At 44.9% G+C, this 23,933-nt stretch overlaps 2 protein-coding genes across 3 annotated transcripts; both read right to left on the reverse strand.

Annotated features, from left to right (window-relative positions):
* Positions 1 to 7,461: 7,461 nt before the first annotated feature.
* Positions 7,462 to 20,817, reverse strand: LOC125129643 (cornifin-A-like). Of its 2 annotated transcripts, XM_047784595.1 has the most exons (3): positions 20,773 to 20,817; positions 19,717 to 19,735; positions 7,462 to 8,039 (listed from the first exon to the last, which is right to left on the reverse strand). In XM_047784595.1, the coding sequence occupies exon 3, from the start codon at positions 8,037 to 8,039 to the stop codon at positions 7,785 to 7,787; it is 255 nt and encodes an 84-aa protein (XP_047640551.1). In that variant the 5' UTR covers positions 19,717 to 19,735; positions 20,773 to 20,817; the 3' UTR covers positions 7,462 to 7,784. The 2 variants fall into 2 exon arrangements, with proteins under 2 accessions (XP_047640551.1, XP_047640550.1); XM_047784594.1 differs by lacking the exons at positions 19,717 to 19,735; positions 20,773 to 20,817 and adding an exon at positions 9,075 to 9,152 and having other exon boundaries at positions 7,462 to 8,047.
* On the reverse strand, positions 19,119 to 19,723 carry LOC125129641 (cornifin). Its single transcript, XM_047784592.1, has one exon. It carries the CDS (start codon positions 19,714 to 19,716, stop codon positions 19,423 to 19,425), a length of 294 nt encoding a protein of 97 aa, XP_047640548.1. The 5' UTR covers positions 19,717 to 19,723; the 3' UTR covers positions 19,119 to 19,422.
* Positions 20,818 to 23,933: the final 3,116 nt, after the last annotated feature.

The raw sequence follows: 23,933 nt of genomic DNA on the forward strand, positions 1-23,933 counted from the left end.
CATGGTATTTCAGAAGAGGGGTAAGGGTTCAGCAAGACAAAGACATTTCTGCTACTATCCCCAACTTCCTGTTTCCCTCTCTGCTACAATTTATGTAGTAACTTCCGTTTGGGCTGGGGCCACTGCCACCACCTTGCTTGAGTTCCAGGCCTCTTGAACCAATTTTTTTTTAATATTTTATTTCCTTTTGTCTTCTTAGGGCCACACCCGCAGCATATGGATGTTCCCAGGCCAGGGGTCTAATGAGAGCTACAGCTGCCTACCTATGCCACAACCATAGCAACACAGGATCCAAGCTGCATCTGTGACCTACACCATAGCTCACAGCAATGCCGAATCCTCAACCCACTGAGCAAGGCCAGGGATCAAACCCTTGTCATCATGGATACTAGTCAGGTTTGCTACTGCTGAGCCATGACGGGAAATCCCTTGAACAAATTTAACTCTCCTCTAGGCTTGGGTACTAGCCTCTCCTCACCCAGACCCCATTTCTAAGGACCCTATGGAAGGAGTTCCAAGTACACTTTGCTGCTGACCTGGTGGGATTCTCAGACCAAGGGCAAACTTCTTCCTGTTCCTTGGTCTTCCATGATGCTACCCATGGATCTGGCTGATTGGGCCTTAGCTCTGAGGCTGGACTGCTGCCTCTCCCATCTTTCCTGGACCCATATCTCTGATTGCAAAGTAGGGCTGTCTTTCAGTATTCTCTAGGCTTTAACATGATTGTGCCAGCCTGACTTGTGCCTCCTTTCCCCTGGAAACATCTTCCCCTTTGAAGCTGCAGGGGTTTCTCCTTTACCCTTCTACTTTTGTCAAAAGTGCAATGATTAGCTGCGGGTTAAGTCTTTTTCTACTATACAGTGAAACTCATTTTCTTCATTAGCAGTGCTGGATTAGCCAATGAAGTTTCTGGGAAGCCATATGGCTTCTGATTGCAACTAGCATCTCCCCACATGCCTTTGGCTCTTGCACTGATGCCCTTTTCAGGATGATAGGGTGCTGATGATATTCTTATGTCTTGATATTATTGGTTAACTGGACTAGACACTTCTACAAGTTCTCTCTGCTTTACCCCAACCACACACCATCATGTGCCCCTTTTCATGTAGGTTTGGATGGGCTTTGTGTAGGAATCTCCTCTTCTTTCCTGATCCAGGGCTTCTATGATCCTACCATTCAGAGCACCATGGAACACAATGCACTCCTGTGTGCTCAGTCCAGAAGTGTGGGGATTTAACGCACATGGAGCCAAATTGAACAAATGATGGTGGTGAAAGTGAGTGACAGGAGACCATGGAGAAATGCTTCCTACCTTCATCTCCAGGACAAAGAGTTCTGAGATTATTTCCTAAAGATCCTCAAAATGTTCCATGGGCTTGACCACCAGTCATTCCTGGTGATGTACAGAAAGATAATGACTCCTTGAATTCCTTCCTTCTCACTTATCTCCTTATGTATCATTCTGTTTCTTTGGGATCACATTCCAAAATAGACTTCTGCCAATGAGGTTTTGGCATCATGTACAACGTTCTGGAGAAGCCAGGTTAAGACAATTTTGAAACAGGCTTGTAATTCACAAAGCAGGCATGTAAACACAATCATCCAGAGGATGGAAATCAATGCCCAGAGCACATAAAGGCATATGGATCACCGTAAGAAAGTTGAACTTGATCTAAGTAGCCTTCTGAGACTCTGGAAAATTTGATGTGGCTGAAGATGGTACTTTCTCAGCTCAAAATGCTGCATGGTAAGAAGTCCGGGAAAGGAGCCTTTTTCTGTTAAGTTTCATCCTAAGGGTATCCAGGGATGATGATTGGTGAAGATGCCATCTCTCATCATGACAAACTCAAGGAGAATTTTTTGGAGCGCCACAAAAGGGAGGATCCATTTGATTTTGTGGTGTTTTGGCCCTGCCAGTTTCCAAGTCTCTTCTATCTTTGGGAAATACCAAAGAGGCTTCAGATGGGAAGACTTGAGCAGACTATTAGGAAAGCAGACACACTAAGGGGAGATCCTATAGTTGTGGACAGTGGCAAGGTGGGCTTGTTGAAACATGCAAGGTGCTGGACAGTTAAAACCGTGCCTCAAGAAACTAGGGAGGCCATGTCAGGTGAGGCTGCTGGAGGTGGCAGGCAAGGCACCTGCTAATAGAACAGCCTTCTTGTTACTTAGCAACATCTAAAGAAACAGGTAATTGTTAACAGAGAGTCTCTTTTGCAGGAAAAGTGGGCGAAGTTCTCCTGATGAGCTAGGGCAGTACTTGTCCAAACTGTGAAGATATTTTTTCAGCCCCTAAAATCATCATTATTACATTGGCTTACTTCCTCTCCTTTCCTGTTTAGCATTAGTCCAGAAATTTGTATTTTGCTACAAATAGCCTCCCTCTGTATTCCGTGATTCCAAGGAAATTCTCTTTTTCTTACACAGTGGGGAAAAAAATGAATTAAGGGAAACAAATTGAATTTTTGAAATTGTGATCCAAGAATTTTTCCTTTTCCATACCTGCTATGAAATTCATTTTAACTAAATAGCCTCTGGAAGTGAGGCAAGTACTGCTTGAGAAGAATGGCCAAATTTAGTTCACTCTTCCTTGAAATTAACATGGAAGGATTCTTTCTGTAATGGAGACTGTCTTGTTCTCACTCTCCTCCATTGTAATGTCATGTGCCTAACTTTCTTCTCAATAAAGACTTCAAAATAACCCTTTATTTAAAAAAAAGCAAAATCGTATTACACAATATCTGTATCTTCTCCTTCCACCGGAGGGGGGAAAAGCACAAAAGCACCAACCATTCTTTTTTTTTTCTCAGATTCAACACACAATCTGATTGCTGCAAAATAGACATGAATCCCAAGGACTCAGGCTCATATTCACAGGGGAGATTATAGCCTCATAGGGAGGGAGGTGGAACATCCCAAGATTGAGCAGGTTCAGTTATTTCTCAAGCTAAGTACAAATCATCTGAAAGGACAAGTCAGGGAGTGTCAGATGACGTGCTCCAGCACCTGCCTACTGGAATCTGTGCTCAGCGCTGGAGGTCCTGTCTAACCTTGTAGTTACAACTCATTGCTGGTGGCAATGGAAAATTTTGAGAACTCCCTGTCTCTAGATCCAAGGAACTCTTCCAGTTCATTCATTCACCTGATCCTTGAGTGCTACAATATGTCAGGCAGTTAGGAAATGCCAGTGAACAATAACAAAGATCTCTGACCTTGCAGAGTTCACATGGGATATGGGAGGTGGAAATAAACCATAAAAAAACAAGATGACTCTCTAAATTATGTACTGACAACTCTGTAAACAATGTATCAAATGCTGTGAGAAAGTAATTGCGAGCATTGAAGGGGTAAGGATGGGGGTCATGCATCCTTTTTGAGAGAATGGTGTTTGAGCAGACATGAAGGAGGTGACGCTGTTAGTTATTGGGATATCTGTGGCAAGAGTTTCAGGTCAAGAGACCATCCAAGGAGGTGAATGCTCCAAGACAGGAGCTTGCCTGGTGTGTTCCGTAGGCGCTGTGGCTGGATGGGAATAGGTGAAAGGAGGAGAGACAAGGGCCAGAGGAAAGTTAAGTTCATTCCCTGCTTTTAGTCTCTGCCATCAGCCATCATCAGGGTGCGATGAGGCTTTCTTCTTCCTCAGTCAGCAGAAGCAATCAGCTCGGTGTAAAATACACTAAGGAAGGTTTCTCCAGGTTCCCAAATGTCACTTTTATCTGTAGGCTCTCCTATTACGGTAAGTTTCCACTCTACAGAGGTAGGGTACCCACAAAAGTGAATTAAATCCACATGTCGAAGCCCCTCAAGGACAGGAAGTTGACTTGCCAAGGAAATACTCTTGTAGCAGACTTTGGTTTGTTGTGCGTGATAATACCACAGAGTTACTCTAATGCAGAAACTATGTAATTGTGATTTTTGAAAAATATCTTTTGTTATAAAGAAAAGTTAAAGAGATGTTAAGAAAATATTATAGTACAGGGATATCAAGTTGTGGTAAAATAGGGATAGTGGTGAGGCAGAATAATAACTCTGGTAGTCTGTGTAAGAGCATGGGCTTTGATACCTTCTTTGATGTGGCTATTGATTAACATTTGTAGCATAAGGGCTCCAGGGAGTAACATCCCCACAGGCCTTGTTTATTATAGGGAGTGTACCTATGTCCAGATGGACATTAATCTCTAACACCCTGTGACTCTGTTTATGGGAAGAAAAGGGCAAAGAAACCAAGAGACTTACGGGACATTTCCACCCCTAAGACCCCTATTGGACAAGGACTGATATAGGTAACTGGGCAAGGCCAATGGGAGAAAACCACATCTTTCTGGACCCCATGTTGGTACCATCCCCATCTTTAAGGGATAAAAACCCCTATAAGACAATAGAGAGGGGGGGCTCTTCTCCCCCTCCCAGCTGTCCTGGGAGCTATTTGCTTGCCTGTAACAAAGACTTGCTTGCCTGCTGCCTGTGTGTTCACAAAGTTCATTCTTCAGCTATGTCAACAAGAACCTGGATTCTGATAACAACTTTCCAGCATTAGTGGTATGAGAGTAATTGAATATTTGGAAAACTGGGAGTTCCTGTTGTGGCTCACTGGGTCAAGAACCTGACTAGTATCCATTAGGATGTGGGTTCAATCCCTGTCCCTGCTCAATGGGTTAGGATCCAGTGGATGTGGCTCGGTTAGGTTCCCAGAACTGTCATTGCTCCTTTCAGGAAGGAAGAGCTTTGACCAGATTACTGCTGACCGTGACCATCCAGGAACAGAGTCATCACTACAGCACCTTCAGGATAGGTGTCTACCAGCAGTGTTGTCACAAAATGATTCATGTAAATGAATCATGATTCATTACAGTTGCCCCTATGTACTAATTACCTGAATATGGTTAGAGTACATGTTTTGTACACAGTATGTGGGGACCTGTAGAGTACACTTAGTAGTCACAGCTAGATGTAATTTGGTCAAAGTATGCCATGCAGACTTCCATAGCCTCTCTCGTCTCAAGGTGGGGCTAAATCTCGGAGTACTCTGGATCCTCCCTGATATGTCTACTTCCTTTTTTTTTTAATTCCATTTTTTATTCTTTAACATTTTATACATAATAAATACAAAGTTTTTACAGCCACTGTAAAGAAAGCACATTGGCACAGAGATGCTCCCTCTGAGCCCAGCCTGTTGCACTGCGACACTGGATTGCATGTCCTGGAGGGAGGGGTTCTTTTTAAAAAGGAGGCATATTTTTTACAACTTTGTATTTTTTTTAAACAAAATTAGCAGCTCTTCCAAAAAATATTTTAAAATATAACCAAAGATTTCAAATAACCCTTGGAGAATGTGGAAAACCCAGGTTCAAAGACAACTTTGCTAGCTAAAGAGAGACTACAAGACTGAGTAGCAGGAGTGGCCCGACTTGAGCACTTTGAAGATGTTTAAAGTACTCTAAAGACTTTTTAACTTGTCAACAAACTTTAAAATCTTAAAAATAGCCACCCTTTTAGTTTCTTTTTTAAACTTAAGAATAAGTTTGATAAACACAAAAAGACCTCAAATAGATCAACATGTTAAGAAATGCAAAAAACTGAAATAAAACTCCTCAAATCACAGAGAAGATTATCAATGAGTATTGTCACTGATCAAATGAGTAACTGAAAATTTCTTCAGCTATGACCTTACTTTTGGTCAAAAATCCCATGGGGACATTTGGTGATCATTTCAAGTGTTTAAAGATTCTTAGGAAGGATGGAATTTTCAAAACGTTAAGACAACTTTTGGATTAAGTTCTGCAAATCTGATTTCTTTTTTTAAAAAAAGAAAGTAAAAAGAAAAAGCAACTGGCAAACATCCTTTAGTCCCTAAATAGTGCACTCCTACCTTCCCTGGGAGGGGAGGGCCACCACGGGCTTACTCTGGGATGCCTACAGCACAGGTTGCCCGCCTGCCCGCAGGAAAGGCGGCTTCTGGCTCTATTTTCCCTGCCTTGGACGAAAGTCTGCCATGAGGACTTCCATAGCCTTTCTCGTTTCAAGGTGGGGTCAATCCTCAGAGTAATCTGGATCCTCCATGATATGCCTACTTCCTTAATCCCATCTAAACCCATTTTCTTTTTTATTCTGTTTATTAGCTTTCCTTCAGTAACAAAAAATGTGATACTTGCTACATTTTGTTTGTTGTAACTCCAGACCTTCCTTAGCATTCCATCATCAAGTTTTATAGTTACATTGTGATCCATCTGCAGGGAGATATATGCCATGTTGTTAGGTGGCCCTATAGGGAGTAGTTGCTGGAAATTTCATCCCAAACAATATCAATTATAGTAGATGTACCCTGAAAAATAAGAGTCAAAAGACACTGACACATTACTACAGTTTGGCCTCAGTCATTAACAGCTGGTTCATTGTCATATTGTATCATCAAAATGTCTTCCAGGAGTTCAGCTGTAAGGAACCCAATTAGGATCCATGAGGACACAGGTCCGATCCCTGGCCTGGCTCAGAGAGTTAAAGATCCGGTGTTGCCATGAGCTGCGGTGTAGGTTCCAGACATGGCTTGGATTTGACATTGCTGTGGCTCTGGTGTAGGCTGGCAGCTACAGCTCCAATTCAACCCCTAACCTGGGAACTTCCATATGCTGTGAGTATGCCCCCCATCCCCCCCCTCCGAAAAAGTCTTCCAGATGATGTCACTCAGATTTTAAAAATTCTATTTAACCTTATAAATTTCCAAAAGCAAGTGTGGTCTCAGCCAACATACTGGCCTCACTCTGTTGGGTATCTGATATAATTGTGTTAAAAAGACAGTGGTTTGTTTGTTTGTTTTCTCCTCTTTTTTTTTCTCTGAGCCTCTCTCAAGGAACCAGTGTAATGAATGTTGGATTTTCCTTTTTGCATAATTCATTTATTCATTCTTTTGTCTTTGGCTATTTCTCCTTCTCTCTGTTTCTCATTGATTTAAACCTCTGGAAGGGACATTAGGTTCAGCCCCTGTCTAGTGCAGATAGCCAAGAGCAACGCCAGTCTAGCAAGTGCTTTCCCCTCAGTCCATTCCCATTCATACAAGGTAGGGTTACATAGGTACGGAACTAGAGGACTAGTTCAAACACTAGACAATGCAGCTGCAATCACTGTCAAACCTAATTTTCCAGACCAGTAAAGACACAATCCATCTAAGACAATGGATCCACCTGGGGCAAACCAAAGTAATTGGTACTTTAGTACAGCACAGTGCCAGAGAAGAGCTCTTCTCCAGGTATGTCTGCTCAGAATGACAGGCTCTGCCCTCTACTGCACAATAGCTATAGCCATTCAAGGGATGCCCCCTAGACCTAATCACACACACACTTACAGAAGCACAGGGGACCAGGATTAGATGGCATCTACACCACCTCCTCTCTGTCTACAAGTCCTACTCATAATGGGAGAGCATGGAATGTGGCACAGTCACCCAATGACACAAACAGCCAGAAGTGCACTTAGAAGTGTTTTAATAGAGACAGAAAGGAAAACATGTATTTTTTCCCATCCAGATTACCCCTTCAGATGAACCCTGAGCCACTGAGGACCTACAAAGCCACTAAGGCCTTCTGCATAATTCAGAGCTCAGGAGACTCTTTGGAGTGTGTAGAGAAAACTTCATAGCACATATTTTTAGGATGCAAAGATGAGAGGCTGTGACTCAGGGTGAAAAAATACTGACTAGAAAATCTACCCAATGAAGACAAAGAAGAAGAAGGGAAAAAAGTATTCAGCATCTGGAAATTTCTTCCTCAAGGGCATGGCTGTGGACCACATTACTTCTTCTTGGATGAGCCTGGAACGACCGTTGTGGGGCAGGGCTCTGGTGCCTTGGGGTCGCCAGGTTGAGGGATGGTGGGGTAGACCGGCCCAGGAACCTTGGTGCTGTCAGTTTGTGGAACCTTTGTGTGTGGGTCTCTGGGTACAGGAACACGTGGATCCTGGGGTGGAGGCTGGCAGGGCTGTTTCTCCTGCTGCTGCTGAGGCTGGGGGGGTGGGGTGCAGGGCTGCTTCTGCTGGTAGGAACTCATGTCTGAACCTAGAGACAAAAAAACTGACTTAGTGCCTTGGTCAAACAAGGAGAAAGCCAAGTCTAACGACAAATATCTTATTTCATGCCCCTTCAGAATTGAGAGCCTCTCTTTTCTTTATTTTTGTTGCCCCGAATTTGAGATCAAAGGAAACTTTGGTGATTCCTCTACACTTTCAAAATGAGAAGCTTAAAGGTAATTTACTCTGCTCCATAGGAGTGGAGACTTTATGCTTCCTCGTTTCTTGGTGATTCTGAAAACCTTCATTAGCAACATTAACTTCAGGCTCCTGACTGATTAAGGCCTCAGGTTTTCAGTAAGTTGAAACGATGATAAAGTTCAAAGTCGGGAATATACCCTCTTATGTTGACCACATAGAATGTCTCAGATCTCATAGGAAAACCCCCGAGCCCTAACAATTCCACCTATGAGCTTCTGTTCACATTGTCCTCTCTATGCATGCTTTCTGGAAGGCTCTCCATTCTTGCTGCTTGTCCACACACGCTGACCCCTCGTGGCTCTCCACTCAGAAGCCTTCTGCCCAGTCCCAGGTTATCATTCTCATTCTGCAGCAGCACAATACCTGCCTTTCCCTCTCTACTAATCACTTTACATACAGTATGTTTGCAAATTATGCCCATGTATTATATTGTCTCACAGATCATAGGTTCATGGAGTAAGGAAAACATATCTTTTGAACACCCAAATTGCCAGTGCAGTGCTTTCAATATTGCAAATTCTCAGTATTAATTACAGAGAGTATTAAAATGTCACTAAAAGTGCCCTGGATGTGGGCTGTAATCTATATCCTACAAACTGAATAGACGATCAACAAAAACCACTCCCCTTTTCTGACCCCAAGTTCCACTGCTGTAATCTAAGCGAGAAGTTAAGAAAGATTTGTAGTCACCCTAAACACAAATTACTTTGCATTTAAAATAAATCTACTGCAGCATGGCAAAGAGTTCCAAATTTCCAAATTAAAATAAAACACCACTTGGAAAATATTAAGAAAATTCAAGTGGGGAGTCTCACCTGGTGTGCAGGAAAGTTCGAGTTGCTTGGCCTCTTGGATCTGGTGAGAAGTCTCTGGCCAGCTGGTGTTTTATACAGAATATGAGCCTTGCCTTAAGGGAGTGGGACTGAGGGGTGCTAGTCTATCTTCATTCCTGCTTTTGTAACAAAAATCTCTGGCTTAACACTTTTGGGGCACGTATTGTTTGACAACGAGGTCACTTAGGTCTGTCTTTCACTGTCTACTCTTTGTGGTGTGGTTGCTATGGGCAACAGGATTCTTGGGTGGGGATGAGTTAAGTCAGGGAGGCATTCCAGGTATCTGGGACCAGAGATGGCCATGCCTCTTGGACAGGACCCTGATATTTAGCTCAGATTAATTCTGTTGAGCATTTTAGTATTTTAGATGGATGTGGAAATGAACAATAGACACTACTAGTTCTCCTGGGAGGCTGTGGGGATGGAGGCTATATGTGGATCATTTGAAATTCCATCTCTCAGTGGATCCAAGCCTGGGCGAGGAAAAGAAGGGCTAAAATGCTTGCTTTGGAAATGTCTCTCTCTAGAGAGAGCCTTCATTTGCCATGTTGACCACAACTAGTAGATATCTTTGGGATGGACAGTCAAGATTGACTGGATCTGTCCAAGATGATGGCACAGCCCTGAAGGTCTTGCTTCTCATGGGAATCTCCCTTCTCTGTGGGTGACAAAGAACAAAAAAGCTCTGATTCTCTAAGTTTATACACCAGCCACATCCTTGGATCAAGGTAAAATGAAAGAGACATCACTAACCCAAAGTTGACTTCAAGGCACATCTCTTGTGAGGTGTGGCCCTTGGGAAGTTCAGATATCCCCAAAACTCAGATATGTGAATGGGTCCTCCCTTCCCACTGCTCTCCCTCTGTTACCTCCCATGAACCCGAGTCCCAGGCACAGCCACCACCAGGATCACCTTTTATTAGTTCTCCAAAGCCCTAGTTACACTTTATCCTTACACACTGTCTGGTAGATGCTCGGGCAATGCTGGATTATTCTTTTCTCTGGTAGATGCATAGGTTCCTAGAGGGTAGGGAGAAAGCAAGAAATGAAGGAAGAAGGAAGGGAGGGAAAGAAGAAGGGAAGGAAAGAAGGAAGAAAGGGCAGAGAGAGAGAGAGGAGGAGGAGGAGGAAGGGGGTGGGGAGGGAGGGGATGAATAGCATTATTTTAGAAAGATGCTTTGACAACCATAAATCAACTTCTTATAAATGACTCACTATCTTATGACAGGCTTCAAGGTATGAGCCTAGAAGAAGGTAGGGTTCATCATGCTCTTCCCCTGCTTTCTTCCCCCACCCATCTCCTTCCCTCTCTGCTACTGTTTGACCAGCCACATCCCTCTAGGGTGGTGTCAGTGCCACTGTCACACCTAAGTGCTAGTCTATGGTGTCACATTAGCTCTCCTCTCAGGTTGATCCAGTTCCCTCCCTTTCCCAAAACCACTCTCAGAGCCATGGCCTCAGGGATATTCAACCAGGTCCTGAATTCTTATTTTCAGAGATACCTGCTTCTTGCTCCTTTTTATGAATCTGGCTTTCTTGTATCCTAGATGGATTACGGACCTTGATTCTAGAAGACATTCCTTTTCTCATTTCCTGTCCTCTTCACTGGTGGGCTCTCTTCGGCTCTGTCCTGACTCATGCCTATTCACCCTAACAAAACCTCTCTGTCATTAGCCACTAGAACTTCTAATCTACTCCAAGCTTGCTGTTCCTGTTTGGACAGGCACACTCACTGGCTGGGGGTCAAAGATCTTTCTGTCCTTGAGAGAACCTTGGTTTCTTCACCAGCACTGCATGCACTAAAGAAACTGACCTCCATCAGGGCATGGGTCGCATTGCTTCCGACAGTGAGTCCCACCTCCAGAGGTACTTTGATCTTTACCACTGGACCCCTTTCCTGGGGCAGAAGGCTATAACTCTTCCCACATCAATGGCCTGGACCCTGCTTAAGATCCTGTATATGGGTGATGGGAGTACTTTAAACATTATGCAAATCTTCTAGTCTTGCTCTTCTGCCAGCCATGATTGTATGGAAGTCCTACCCATCCCCTTGGACGCTACTTTTCCTTTCTTGATTCTTGGTTCCAGGATGCCACAGCATGAGATGTCTGTGGAAATTTTTAATGCATTTGTAGAAATACTGGCTTGGATAGTTAATGTTTGACAGCCCCATCTTACCACTGGAATACATGAGCTGATAGGTAATGCTTCCCTCTTTTATCTCCAGAGAAAATCCTTCTGAAACACGTTTTTTTTTCATGTTTAACATGTATAATTAGGTGAGTTTTGACACATGAAAACACCCATGGTAGCATCTCCATACACATCAAGAAAATAGACCTTCAACACTTCCCAGTGTCACCAACTTTTTTTGGCTGCTCCAAGGCATATGGAGTTCCTGGGCCAGGGATCAGATCCAAGCTGCAGTTGTGACCTACACCACAGCTGAGGCAATGCCAGATCCTTTAACTCACTGTGCAGGGCTGGGAGTTGAACCAGCGTCTGGCACTGCAGAGATGCTGCTGATCCCATTGTGCCAAAGAGGGAACTCCATTCCTCTTCTCCTTCTTCTTTTCCTCCACCTCCCCTCTCCCCCTCTCCCCCTCCTACTCCTTCCCTCCCCCTCCCCCTTCTTCTTCTTCTCTCTCTTTTTCTTTCTTTTGTGGTGAGAACACTTATATATTCTCTTAAATTTCAAGTACACTATATCATATTGATAACTATAGGCATAATGTTGTAGAACTGATCTCTAGAATTTATCTATCTAGCATAACTGAAAATTTATATATTTAATTGAATAACAACTCTTCTTTTCCTCCAATTCCTCACCCATGAAAACCACTATTGTATGCTCTGTTTCTATGAGTTTCACTATTTTAGATGCCTCCTATAAATGGAATCACTTTTGTCCTCATGTTACTGACTTATTTCACTTAGCATAATGTTCTCTGGTTCATCCATATTGTTGCAAGTGGCAAGATTTCCTTATTTTTAAAGGCCAAATAGTATGCCACTTTGTTTATGTACCATATTTTCTTTTTCCATTAATCTATTGATGGACACTTGTGTTGTTTCCATATCTTGGCTATTGCGAATAGTGCTGCAATGGACATGGGAGTGCAGCTATCTCCTAGAGACACTGATCTAAATTGTTTTGGGATATATACCCACAAATAGGAAAACTGGATCATACAGTAGTTCTGTTTTTATTTTTTTGAAGAATCTATATTTTCCAACTGCTTATTTTACATGCCCAAAAATAGTGTGTAAGAGTTCCAATTTCTCCATAAATTTATCAGCACGTATCCTTTATTCTTTTAACAATAGTTGTATGAAACTACAAAAGAGACAGAATTGGAGTGTCCATCATGGTTCAGCAGTTATTGAACCCGACTAGCATCCATGAGGATATGTGTTAGATCCCTGGCCTAGCTCAGTGGGTTAAGGACCAGGTGTTACCATGAGTTGTGGTGTAGGTCGCAGATGTGTCTCAAATCCCTCATTGCTGTGGCTCTGGTGTAGGCCAGTGGCTACAGCTCCGATTGAACCCCTAGCCTGGGAACCTCCATATGCCATGGGTGCCACCCAAAAAGACAAAAAAAAAAAGAGAGAAAAGAGAGAGAGAGAGCGATACAGAATTGCCAAAATGATCTTAAGAAAAAAGAACAAAGCTGGAGGCAACAAACTTCCTGATTTCAAACTATATTACAAAGCAACAAAAATTAAAACATTGTGAAAGTTCCCTGGGTGACTCAGGGGTTAAGGATCCAGTGCTGTCACTGCTGTGGCTCTGGTTACTGCTGTGGTGTGGGTTTGATCCCTGGTCCAGGAACTTCTGTATGTCTCAGGGGAGGCCAAAAAAGCCCACAACAAACAGTACAGTACTGGCATAAAGAAAGACTTATAGACCAGTGGAACAGACTAGAGAGCTTAGAAATAAATTCACACATATGCAGTAAGCCTGTCTTTGACAAGCCTGCGAAGAACATATAATGTGGAAATAATAGTCTCTTCAACAAATCATCTTGGGAAAACTGGGTATCCACATGTCAAAAAAAAAAAAAAATTGGACCCCTACCTTCCACTAGTTACAAAAATCAACTCAAAATTGATTGAAGACTTAAATGTAAGACCTGAACCCATAGAGCTTCTAGGGGAAAAAAAGGGGGGGGGGAAACACTCGTGACACTGGTGTTGACATTGCTTTCATGGATATGAAACCAAAGTACACCAAACTAAAAAGCTTCTGCACAGCAAAAGAAACAATCAACAGAGTGAAAAGGCAACCTACAGAATGTACAGAATGGAAACCATATATCTGCGAAGGTGTTAATTTCCAAAATATATAAGGAGCTCCCGCAATTTAACAACAACAACAACAAATCAAACAACCTGATTAAAAAATAAGCAAAGGAATTAAATAGACATTTCTCCAAAGAAGACATACAAATGGCCAACAGGTATGTGAAAATGTGCTCAACATCATGAATTATCAAGCCAACACAAATAAAAAAATTATCAGGGAAATGCCCTTGGTGGCTGTCTACTTTGAACATATTCTTTGTGACAGTTTGGTGTTTCCTTTTGCCTAGTTTCACTCTTCCTTGATCCCATCTTTCTCCTACCTAGGATTAAATTCTTGAAGAAGAAATTAGTGGCACATAAGTCTTTGTTGCAGTCTCTGTTCTGGGGAGATCCAGGCTGGGACATGTCATGAAACACATGCTCTATTGGAGACACAGAAAGAGAAACACAATGGCCCAGTGACTGAAATCAGTATCTAGGTCAGAGAAATCCTGTGATGGATCAATGCAGGAAACTTGGAATTGACCTCAGGCCCCTTTTTGGAAGCTCTGAAACTAGCTCTGGAACTAGGCTGTTCAATAGATTAGGCACTCGCCACGTATGGCTATTTACATTTAAATGTAGGCATTTGGGACCACGATGGTGGAGGAGCAGCAGGATGAGACAAGATCAAGCCCATGGCTGAGCGAGTGACTAGAACTCTGGTGCAGACTCTACACTGGCATATTTATGTGTGTTCCTCTGTACAGATCTGTTGCTGACTTACTTTTGTGGGGTTTCAATACCTTGGGTTAGCTCGGTAGAAGCAGTGCAAACTAACATGGCGAGAGGAGAGGGAGAAAGTGCACTGACAGCCTGGGGTTTGGGGGTTGCACAGGGGGTGCCAAGCATGAGGCTGTCTCCGTGAGCCAGGCCTTGGCTCTGGCCCTCCAGGAGTATACTCTGGTGTTCTCAGATCTCTTATCTCCATCACCATCAGCATCCGGCTACTATTCCTAGTTAACCTGGCCACCATCATCCAGCAGGATTCCGCTCACCAGCAAATTGCTGCCCCATGGTGACAGTAACACAGCCTTCATGAGGTGGTTTGTCTACCAGGATTCCCAATTTCTGAGCTTAGAAGAGCATTAAGAGCATGTGACAGCATCATGGATGATACCAATCACTTGCCCGCTTCTCTTACTGCTTACTCTGTAGGATTCGTGAATCGGATATGGATGAGATAACTTCATACATTATTTATTAGTACAGCTTGGTGCCACTGTCATGATTCTTGCTAAAAGTGCCAGGAATTTTTCTCTTTTTTCCTCATTTAGATTGACCCATCTAGGCAATAATATCACAGTAAAAATCCAAACCATCTTATTATTATCAGTCTTGATACCACAGACTCCCTGATAGGATCTCAGGGACCTTCAGAAACCTGCAGGTGAGACTTGTGAACCACTGGTCTGGCATCCTATGAATAGGTTTGTAAAAATGCCTATATTTGTAAAATTAAGGCAACTCCAGGGGCTGCTGTCGTGGCTCAGTGTTAAGAAAAACCACTAGTATCCATGAGGATTCTGGTTTGATCCCTGGTCTCGCTCAGTGGGTGAAGGAGCTGGTGTTGCCGTGAGCTGTGGTGTAGGTCACAGATGCAGCTTGGATCTCGAATTGCTGTGGCTGTGATGCAGGTCCAGCTCTGATTTGACCCTTAGCCTGGGAAATTCCATATGCTGTGGGTATGGCCCTCAAAAGAAAAAAATAAATAAATAAGGCAATTTCTACTTTTGGCCTGGTCACATCAGTTCCTAAGGCAAGGCAACACACAAAGCTTGTGACCGGAAGATGCAAAACCTCACAATTGCTATCACAGTAAATGTAGACTTTCTGGGCTGCCATCCACCTGAGAAGGGTCAGGTTGAAGGAGGGCTAAACAGCTGTGGAGGATTTGAGAAATAAGATCAAACTATTCAAGGAAAAAAGCTCAACTTACTATCCATTTATATGCCCCATTTGCACAGAGATTGGAAGATTGGTTATTTATGTGCAAGGTAGGTTTTTTCTTTATGCAGAAATCTGATATTTTCAGAGGGAGCATGTCTTTAAAAAGGGACAGCAGCTTAAAGAAAGTGTTAGGTCTCAGAACCACAGAGCACCAGAGGGGAGGGACCCCTTATTCTCTGTGCAAACCACTCACTCTGTCCAGTCTTCTAGTTGTCTTCTCTGAAAAGGAGGAAACATTGCATTCTTCAGGGATCCTCCACTCGCAGATAACAAGGCCAGTTCCAGTTAATAAAATCCTTTAAATTCATCTACACTCTCCAGTATGTGCTTTTCACAAAATTCTATGTGACAAAATGGGAAGCATACATAAATTGTTTCTGCTGTCTTTCAAAGCATGATGATTATCTCAAGAAAGATCCTTTGTGCTGCTGAATTTTGACCTCAACTAGCTGTTCTTCATGAAGCATAAACTTACTTTTGACTTTTTAAATTTTATTTTTATTTCTTAAGGCCTTACCTGCAGCCTATGGAAGTTCCCAGGCTAGGGGTTGAATTGGAACTGCAGCTGCTGGCCTACTCCACGGCCACAGCAACGTGGGATCTGACCTGCATCTGCGACCTACACCACAGCTTGTGGCAATGCTGGATCCTTATGCCACTGCGTGAGGCCAGGGATCAAAAACACATCCACGGAGTTACCATTGTGGCTCAGTGGTTAATGAATCCGACTAGGAACCATGAGGTTGCAGGTTCAGTCCCTGGCCTCACTCAGTGGGTTAAGGATCCAGTGTTGCAGTGAGTAGTGGGGTAGGTTGCAGATGCGGCTCAGATCTTGCATTGCTGTAGCTCTGGCATAGCAACAGCTCCGATTAGACCCCTAGCCTGGAAACCTCAATATGCCCTGGGTGTGGATCTAGAAAAGACCAAAAAAAAAAAAAAAATCCCCGTGGATACTAGGTCAGGTTCTTAACCCACTGAGCCACAACGAGAACTCCATAAACTTAAGTTTTACTTGAAAGGATAACTGATGCGCAGACTGTGGTTAGTCAAACTCTGATATTTGAAGACATTTCTTTGGCAGTGAGTTAAGCGAGCCTGTTCACTTCAAGGAGAACAGCTCATAGTGTTTGTGGTAGTCAGACCCTAAGCTGACACCACCCCTCTGCCCCGCCCCGCTCAGCAGTTCCCTTTCTGGCATTTGTGCTTCATGTAATCCTCTCCCCTTGGGTGTGGACCTATGACCTGTACCTGCTTCTGACCAATGGATTATGGAAAAGGAGATGGGACACCACGCCTGTGATTCTCTCATGTATATGACTCTGACTTAGCTGGCTGGACTGGACACTCTCCATGCAGGCATGATGAAGCAAGAGCCCATGTGCCATGTGAAAGAAGTTCACTGGGCAGGGAATTTGCATAGGTGGATTCTAGAATCTGAGAGAGGAGTCCATTGGATAGCCAGCAAAAAGCTGTAGCCACAAGGAAATGAATCCTGCCAACAACCTAAATTAGCTTAGAAGTGGATTCTTCCCCAGGGGAGCTTCCAGATAAACACCATAGCCTGGCTGATATCTTTTTATTTTTTCTTTTTAGGGTCACTCCTGTGGCATATGGAAATTCCCAGTCTCGGGGTCGAATCAGAGTTGCAGCTGCCAGCTTACACCACAGCCAGAGCGATGCAGGACCCAAGCCATGTCTTCAACCTATGCAGCAGCTTGTGGCAACACCAGATCCTTAGCCCACTGAGCAGAGCCAGGGATCAAACCCACATCTTCATGGATACTAGTTGGATTCTTAACCCACTGAGCTACAATGGGAACTCCCATGTTTTTAAACTTTTAATTTTGAAGTAATTATAGATTCACAAGCAGGTGCAAAGAAATGTACACCTTCACCCTGTCTCCTTGGATGTTATCTTACATAATTGTAGCATAATATCAAAGCCAGAAAATTGACATTGGTACAATCCAGTGAATTGATTCAGATTTCACCAGTTATACATATGCTTATTTGTGTGTGTGTCTATGCAGTTTTATCATAGGTGTAGTTTCATGTAGCCACAGACATCATCAAGCGACATAACTTTACCATCACCTACCATTTGGTAGGTATTTGGCTTTGCAGAAGTGTAGGGGTGGCCAGAATTGTGGGGGTGGCCAGGGTGTGTTGAACATACAGCAGAAAAGTGACGGAAGGCAAAGAGAACAGAAGGACCAATGTTGCAGATAATCACATGCATTATGTAGGGAGATGCTGGAAGTCACTGGGAAAGTGGTTGGCACAGACCTCCAGGAAAGCATCTCTTTGAATCAGGAACAGGTGGAAACAGGTTGCAGTCCAGTGGGAACTCCCTTATAGAACAGCACTCAACTAAACCAGATACTCTATTTTCTTCTGCACACATGGAGACTCATGGTGCTACTAGGACAGAGGAATGTGAGGGTGAGGAAACCAAGGTATACACATGAAGAGAACCCAAAGTGCTTTCTTTATCCGCACAGATGAGCTCTGCAACCAAGCTGTTAACCTGCAGTTTCCCAGTGTGTAGCCTGTACTTCAAATTCCTCCCACACAAGCAGTACCCTGCCCTCTAGTGTTGGCTGGGTGAATGGCATCCTGCTTACTCAGAGGAAAGATGCTGTAGAAAGAGGGAGAGCTGAGACCGGGATAACCTCATATTACCCTTGGTGGTCATAGTTTCAAAGTCAGGGAGCAAGACTGGAGTCCTTGGCTATGAGTGGGATGGATGGGTTGGGGGTCATGCTCTGGGGGCTTTCCCCAAAGGATTTAGAATTGCAATGGGCTTTACGTGGGGTCACGTGTACAAAAAAAAAATATGTAACCACATCCCTCTTCCTCTCTTTTTGGGGTGTGGGCTTGGAAACTGCTGCAGGGCTTTAGAAAGATTCTGAAAAAAAGTTTCCTCTAGTTCCTCAATATCTTGGACCGCATTACTTTTTTTTTTAAAGGTGTGAAAGGTTATAAATAAACATAATTTCAATTTATGGTGTAGAAAATGTTTTAAAAACTTCTTAAAAAGTGCATGTGTGCCTTTGTGTCAGTGTATATTTGTGCAAGTGCATCCCTTCCTGCTACAGCATTGGGGTCTTCATAGTGGGGACTCAATGAAAGGAGAAAAAAAAGAGACTAATTTCATAAAATCAGCATGTGTGTGTGTTGTGTGATTTTGGGGATCTGTGTGTGTCTATGTGTGTGTGTGTGTTTGTGAGTGTGAGTGTTTAAGAGCTCAGCTCCATGTGGGAGGCATCAGGAAAGGAGGATGAGTGAATAGATAATCATGTTGGACCATGTTCAAGCATCATTTCTTTGGAATAATAATAATAATATAAATAAGCCAAACAGAATAAAGGTAATTTGGGAGCAAGGACTTAAGAGTCAGAGATGGCGTGAAGGAGACACCATCTAAACTCAGTTATGAATAATTTATGCAAGGGCAAGAAGAAAGCCCTGCTCTAGCTCAGGCTTCCCAAGGTAACAGGTTCTGATGGCTTTGTCTGCTCTCCCGTCACCAACCAGACATTGCCATTGCCTGTGAGTATAACACACACACACACACACACATGCTCACACACAGTCCTGATGCTCAGGTGCTCAGGTGAGGCACTTTCTGACCGCAGCCCTCACAACCAGCCCTCACTCTGTGCAGTTCCTCCTCCATGTAAAAGAACCACAAAAAAAAAACTGAGTTGGCCAACGACACACAGCCAGCTATGGGGTTAAAAGTGATTTAATGGGGACAGAGCAGGGAAAATTCACTTGACTTCCCCAACCCCAATATTCCTCTTCAGATGAGCCCTGAGCAGCCAGAAGACTAGCTCATCCAGTGAGACTTTCAGCCACATTCAGAGGCTCAGGAGCCCTCCAGACTGAGAGTGAGGGAAGCCTTTTAGAGGGTGCAGAGAGGGAGGCTCTCAGGCTGAGAACAAGCTAGTTACAGACAGGACACACAGGCAGAATGGGAGAGGAGATTCAGCCTCTGGTGGTCGCCTCCTCAAGTGCTTGGCTGTGGACCCCATTACTTCTGCTTGGTCTTCTGCTGAGCTGGTGCTGGGATGACTGGTGAGGGACAAGGCTCTGGAACTTTGGGCTGGCAGGGCTCGGGCACCTTAGGCTGGCAGGGCTCGGGCACCTTAGGCTGGCAGGGCTCCGGCACCTTGGGCAGGCAGGGCTCTGGCACCTTGGGGTGGCAGGGCTCCTTGGTTTGGGGGACACATGGTTCCTGGGGTGGAGGCTGGCAGGGCTGTTTCACCTGCTGCTGCTGAGGCTGGGGGGGTGGGGTGCAGGGCTGCTTCTGCTGGTAGGAACTCATGCTTCAAAGGAGGCTGGACCTGGGGACAGAAAACCTGACTCAATGATTTGCTTAAACAGAGAAGAAACCAAGTTAAACGCCAAAAAGATTTCATTTCAGCTGCCTTTAGATGAGAGAGCTTCTCCTCTCCCTTAGCTAGACATGAGAGTTAAAATACACTCTGATAATTGCTGGGTCCTTTCAAGAGGAGGGGCTTAAGAGCACTTCGTTCTGCTCCATCTCAGAGGAGCAGAAATGTCACATCTGTCCTTGACAAGTACCCAAAGCCTCTTTGGAAGGTGATATTGTAGGAAGAGCTGCAGCGTACACACCCCTAGTGCTACACGGTACATCGGTGACTTGCACGGTGACTCACTGAGTCTAAGCCCCTTTCGATTCACTCTGGCCTTGTGTACGAAGCCCTTTCTCAAGCACTTTCCTTCCTGTCTCTGTTGGTCCAAATACTCCTCCATCATAGCTCACATGACGCGCCATCACTGGGAGCTCTTCTTGAGCACCACGCCGCCCAACTGCCACCTCCCTTCCCTGCCCCTCTGTGCTCACACCAGGCATGGTCTACTTTGCATTTTGTCCTTGTGTGTACAGGCATTCTCCTCCCTGCTCCCTTGGAAGTTTGTTAGGTCCCATAATCATCTGATTCATTCACAGTGCCTAGGATAGTGTCTGAAATATACTAGATGTTCAGTAATAAACAGGTGCATCTTAGGAGTTAAAATCGTTATAATGCATATCACAAACAGAAAGAATCGTGGTGTTGCTGAGTGTGCCTCAGGCCTGAGTTCCAGCTGTAACCCTGATACTAATTTACTGTGGGACCTTGCACAGATCTGCCCCCTTGCCTGACCTCCACACCTGTCTACTCCTGTCCACAGAGGTGGTAGAATTCGCCAGCTCTAAAGTAAAACACAAACCATATTCCATTTAAAATAAATATATCCCAATATTCTCTCTCTCCCGTTAATACCCTGCTTCAGTCCTCTTACACGTGTTGGCCTTTGTCCATTTTCCAATAACGAAAAAATAAAAATTTCAAATGGATTCTGATGAGAGACTCACCTGGTACACAGAGAAGAACGGGTTGGCTGGTTGCTTCGGTCTGCTGTGAAGTCAAGGGCCAGCTGGCTTTTTATATCATGAATGAGCCCTGCCCCAAAGAAATACAATCACCCCGGGCCCCCTCTGTTTTCATTCCAAACCTGTCAAACATGATTCACCCCACTCCCCTCAATTACCAGTTGGCTCAGCTTTTGTGATGAAAACCACCCACTTGTTACCTTTTGGCACTGGCTGTCTGACAATGATGTCACCTGGGCCTAATTCCCACTGCCACCTCCCCTCACCTTGGACACAGGTGTAGGGCTTGTGCTGGGGGAGGGGTGGGCCACAGGCTTCTTGGAGGGTTTAGTGAGTCCTCCTTTTGTGGTCTTGCCACCTTCCTGCTCGCTTTTTTCTTGAGATGGTTGTTCCTTGGTTTCTCTGGGATAGAATACATTTGGGCACACGAGCAGGTGGAAGGGAAGGGGAGCAGAGGAGCTGAGGTGGGTGCGAGTCCGCCTTATAAAGGTGGATGTGAGAGACCATGGACTGGACTGAGTATAGACCCCTTGTCTGCAATCCCCCAGACCCTGTATCCACTTCCTGCCTCTTTCTCCCACCTCCATTGAACTACACGCATTTGGAACTGCTTCATTATCACCCTGCGACCCCACCCTCCCTGACGAGTTGCTAATCCAGGTAAACCTGCTTTGCTTTCTCCAACCACACCTTCACCCCTCTCCTACTTGAGAGATTTTCAAGAGCTAATTCCTCTTCTGGGATAACCTTTTTCCTCCCCTCCACCCGGCCCTCAGGCCACGGCCCTTCCCTCTTTCCTAACCCTGCTCTCAACCACCCCTACGTGAAAACCAGGACGTCTGTCTGTTCTAACCACCGGCCCCTACCAGGCCCATCCATGGAGCCCTGGGGCGTGAATCCTTCCCCATCTCTCAGCCACTTCCAACTCTGGACCCAACACCTGAGGGTCCTTCTGGCTGCAATGTTTTCCTCCTCTCTCTCGGGCGTGTGGCCGGGTGTATTCTGAGCATCAGAACTGTGTCTGCTCTAAACGATGGTGTTCCCATGATAGTATTTGTTTCCTCAATCATTCAAGTGTTAAGGGAGTCCTTTATATACGCCAGTCATGTCTCATTTTAAAAACTATTCCAGGAGTTCCTGTTGTGGCTCAGTGGTTAACGAACTTGACTAGCATCCATGAGGATGCGGGTTTGATCCCTGGCCTCTCTCAGTGGGTTAAGAATCCGGCGTTGCTGTGAGCTGTGGTGTAGGTCCCAGATGCAGCTCGGATCCTGCCTTGCTGTGGCTCTGGCCTAGGCCCGCAGCTACAGCTCCGATTCAACCCCTAGCCTGGGAACCTCCATGTGCATCAGGTGTGGCCCTAAACAGACAAAAGAGAAAAAAAAAAAAAAGCTATCCCAGCACAAAGACCCCTTCCCTTCAAGACTGGGCTGAGAACTCCTGAGGGCAAGGGGCTTAGCCAAATTCAGAGCCACTGGTCTAATGGATCTCAGAGACCCTCACTCATTCCAACGCTCCTCAAGTGATAATTGAGTTTGAGGCCATGAGATGTGAAGTAACTCAGCCAAGATCAAATAACAGATGCCATGAGCAACAGAGCTCTATATAGGAACCCTATGTTCATCTCTTTCCTCTCCCATCTTTGCTCCTCAAGCTTGCAGAGGCAAGAAATTAAGCCTAGCCAGGAAAATGATTAAAAGGGGGAGCTCAGACTTTCCAGTCCTAGTCCTGGGAAAGCTCTGTGTGAGTGGCATTGGGGGATCAGAAAGAGCCTTGCCTTTTGCGTAAGCCCTTAATATGTGCTATGATGAATCCTCTTAAGTAGGAATAAAGCTGCTGAATGTTTGGATTGGCTCTGGGGATAAACAGAAGGTTTTTTTCAGTGCTGCCAAAAATAGGAGGGGGCATGAGCTAGAGCAGGTGGCAGTAATGGACTCCCTCAGTTTATCATCACTCAGTGAACCAAGGTCTGAGAGCGGGGAGAGGCTGAAATGCTTAAGTGCCAGTTTTTATTTTTGTTTTTGTTTTGTCTTTTTAGGGCCGCACCCTCGGCATATGGAGGTTCCCAGGCTAGGAGTCACATCGGAGCTACAGCTGCTGGCCTACACCACAGCTACAGCAATGCCACATCTGAGCCGTGTCTGTAATCTACACCATAGCTCATGGCAATACCGTATCCACTGAGTGACGCCAGGGATCAAACCCACAACCTCATGGTTCCTAGTCAGATTTGTTTCCGCTGCGCCACGATGGGAACTCCTGTCTGGTTTTGAACCAGAGTTGCTTTCACTCTGGAGGGGGTTCCAGGGTGGCATAGTGACAGAGCCTGGGCACCCAGAATGACACCGAGGATGGTAGAAGATGAGCAGGTCCCGAGCACTTGCCCGGGTACTCCTTCCGTCCAAGATGGTCATTTCCTGAAGAGGCTCCTTGCCATGGGCTTGTCTTTTCTAGGGACATAAGAACTGAGATTCCCTGAGCCCTTACAGTGGCAATTTCCTCTGATCAACATAAAATGACATTGAAATCACTCCTGCAAAGCTGCCCTCGAAACACGTGTTACTATGTGTGGCCTTTGGAAAATCTTAATCATGCTTAAAACCCAGGTTTGTGGATAGTTCCTCCTTCCCCGGCCCCCAGACACAAACCTAAATGTTTATAAAGCACCTGCTGGATCCACAGGCGATCACCTCTAATAACCCTGAGTCCTGCGTGAGCCTCCCACTGTGCCCCCATAGCCACTGGTCGGCCTCCATCCTTACATGGTCCCTGGAGTGCCGTTGGTACTCAGTGAGTTGGTGATTGTAGAATGACTGACTGATTGACTGGATGAGTGAATGGGTGAATGAATGGCATTATTTGGTTTCTGGGAAGTCTCTTCTCCTTGAGGGTAATTTAAGATGAAGAGTAAAGGCTTAACAAAGGACAGACAGCTTCCTCTGCCTTCTCCACCCAAAGTTCATTGTCAGCCAGTACAATGACCTGCCTCCCAATGGGCTACAACCAGCATCGTGACCACAGTCGAGTTCCAAGCCTCTCCTCTGACTTGAGCTCCCCTACAGGCTTGGGCCAGGTCCCTCTCTCCACCCAAACTCCCTCTCAAGAGCCCCTGAGAGAGGGAGCTCCAGGCAGAACCTACTGCT

Source organism: Phacochoerus africanus, chromosome 6, assembly GCF_016906955.1.
Source record: "Phacochoerus africanus isolate WHEZ1 chromosome 6, ROS_Pafr_v1, whole genome shotgun sequence".
Lineage (NCBI taxonomy): Eukaryota > Metazoa > Chordata > Mammalia > Artiodactyla > Suidae > Phacochoerus > Phacochoerus africanus.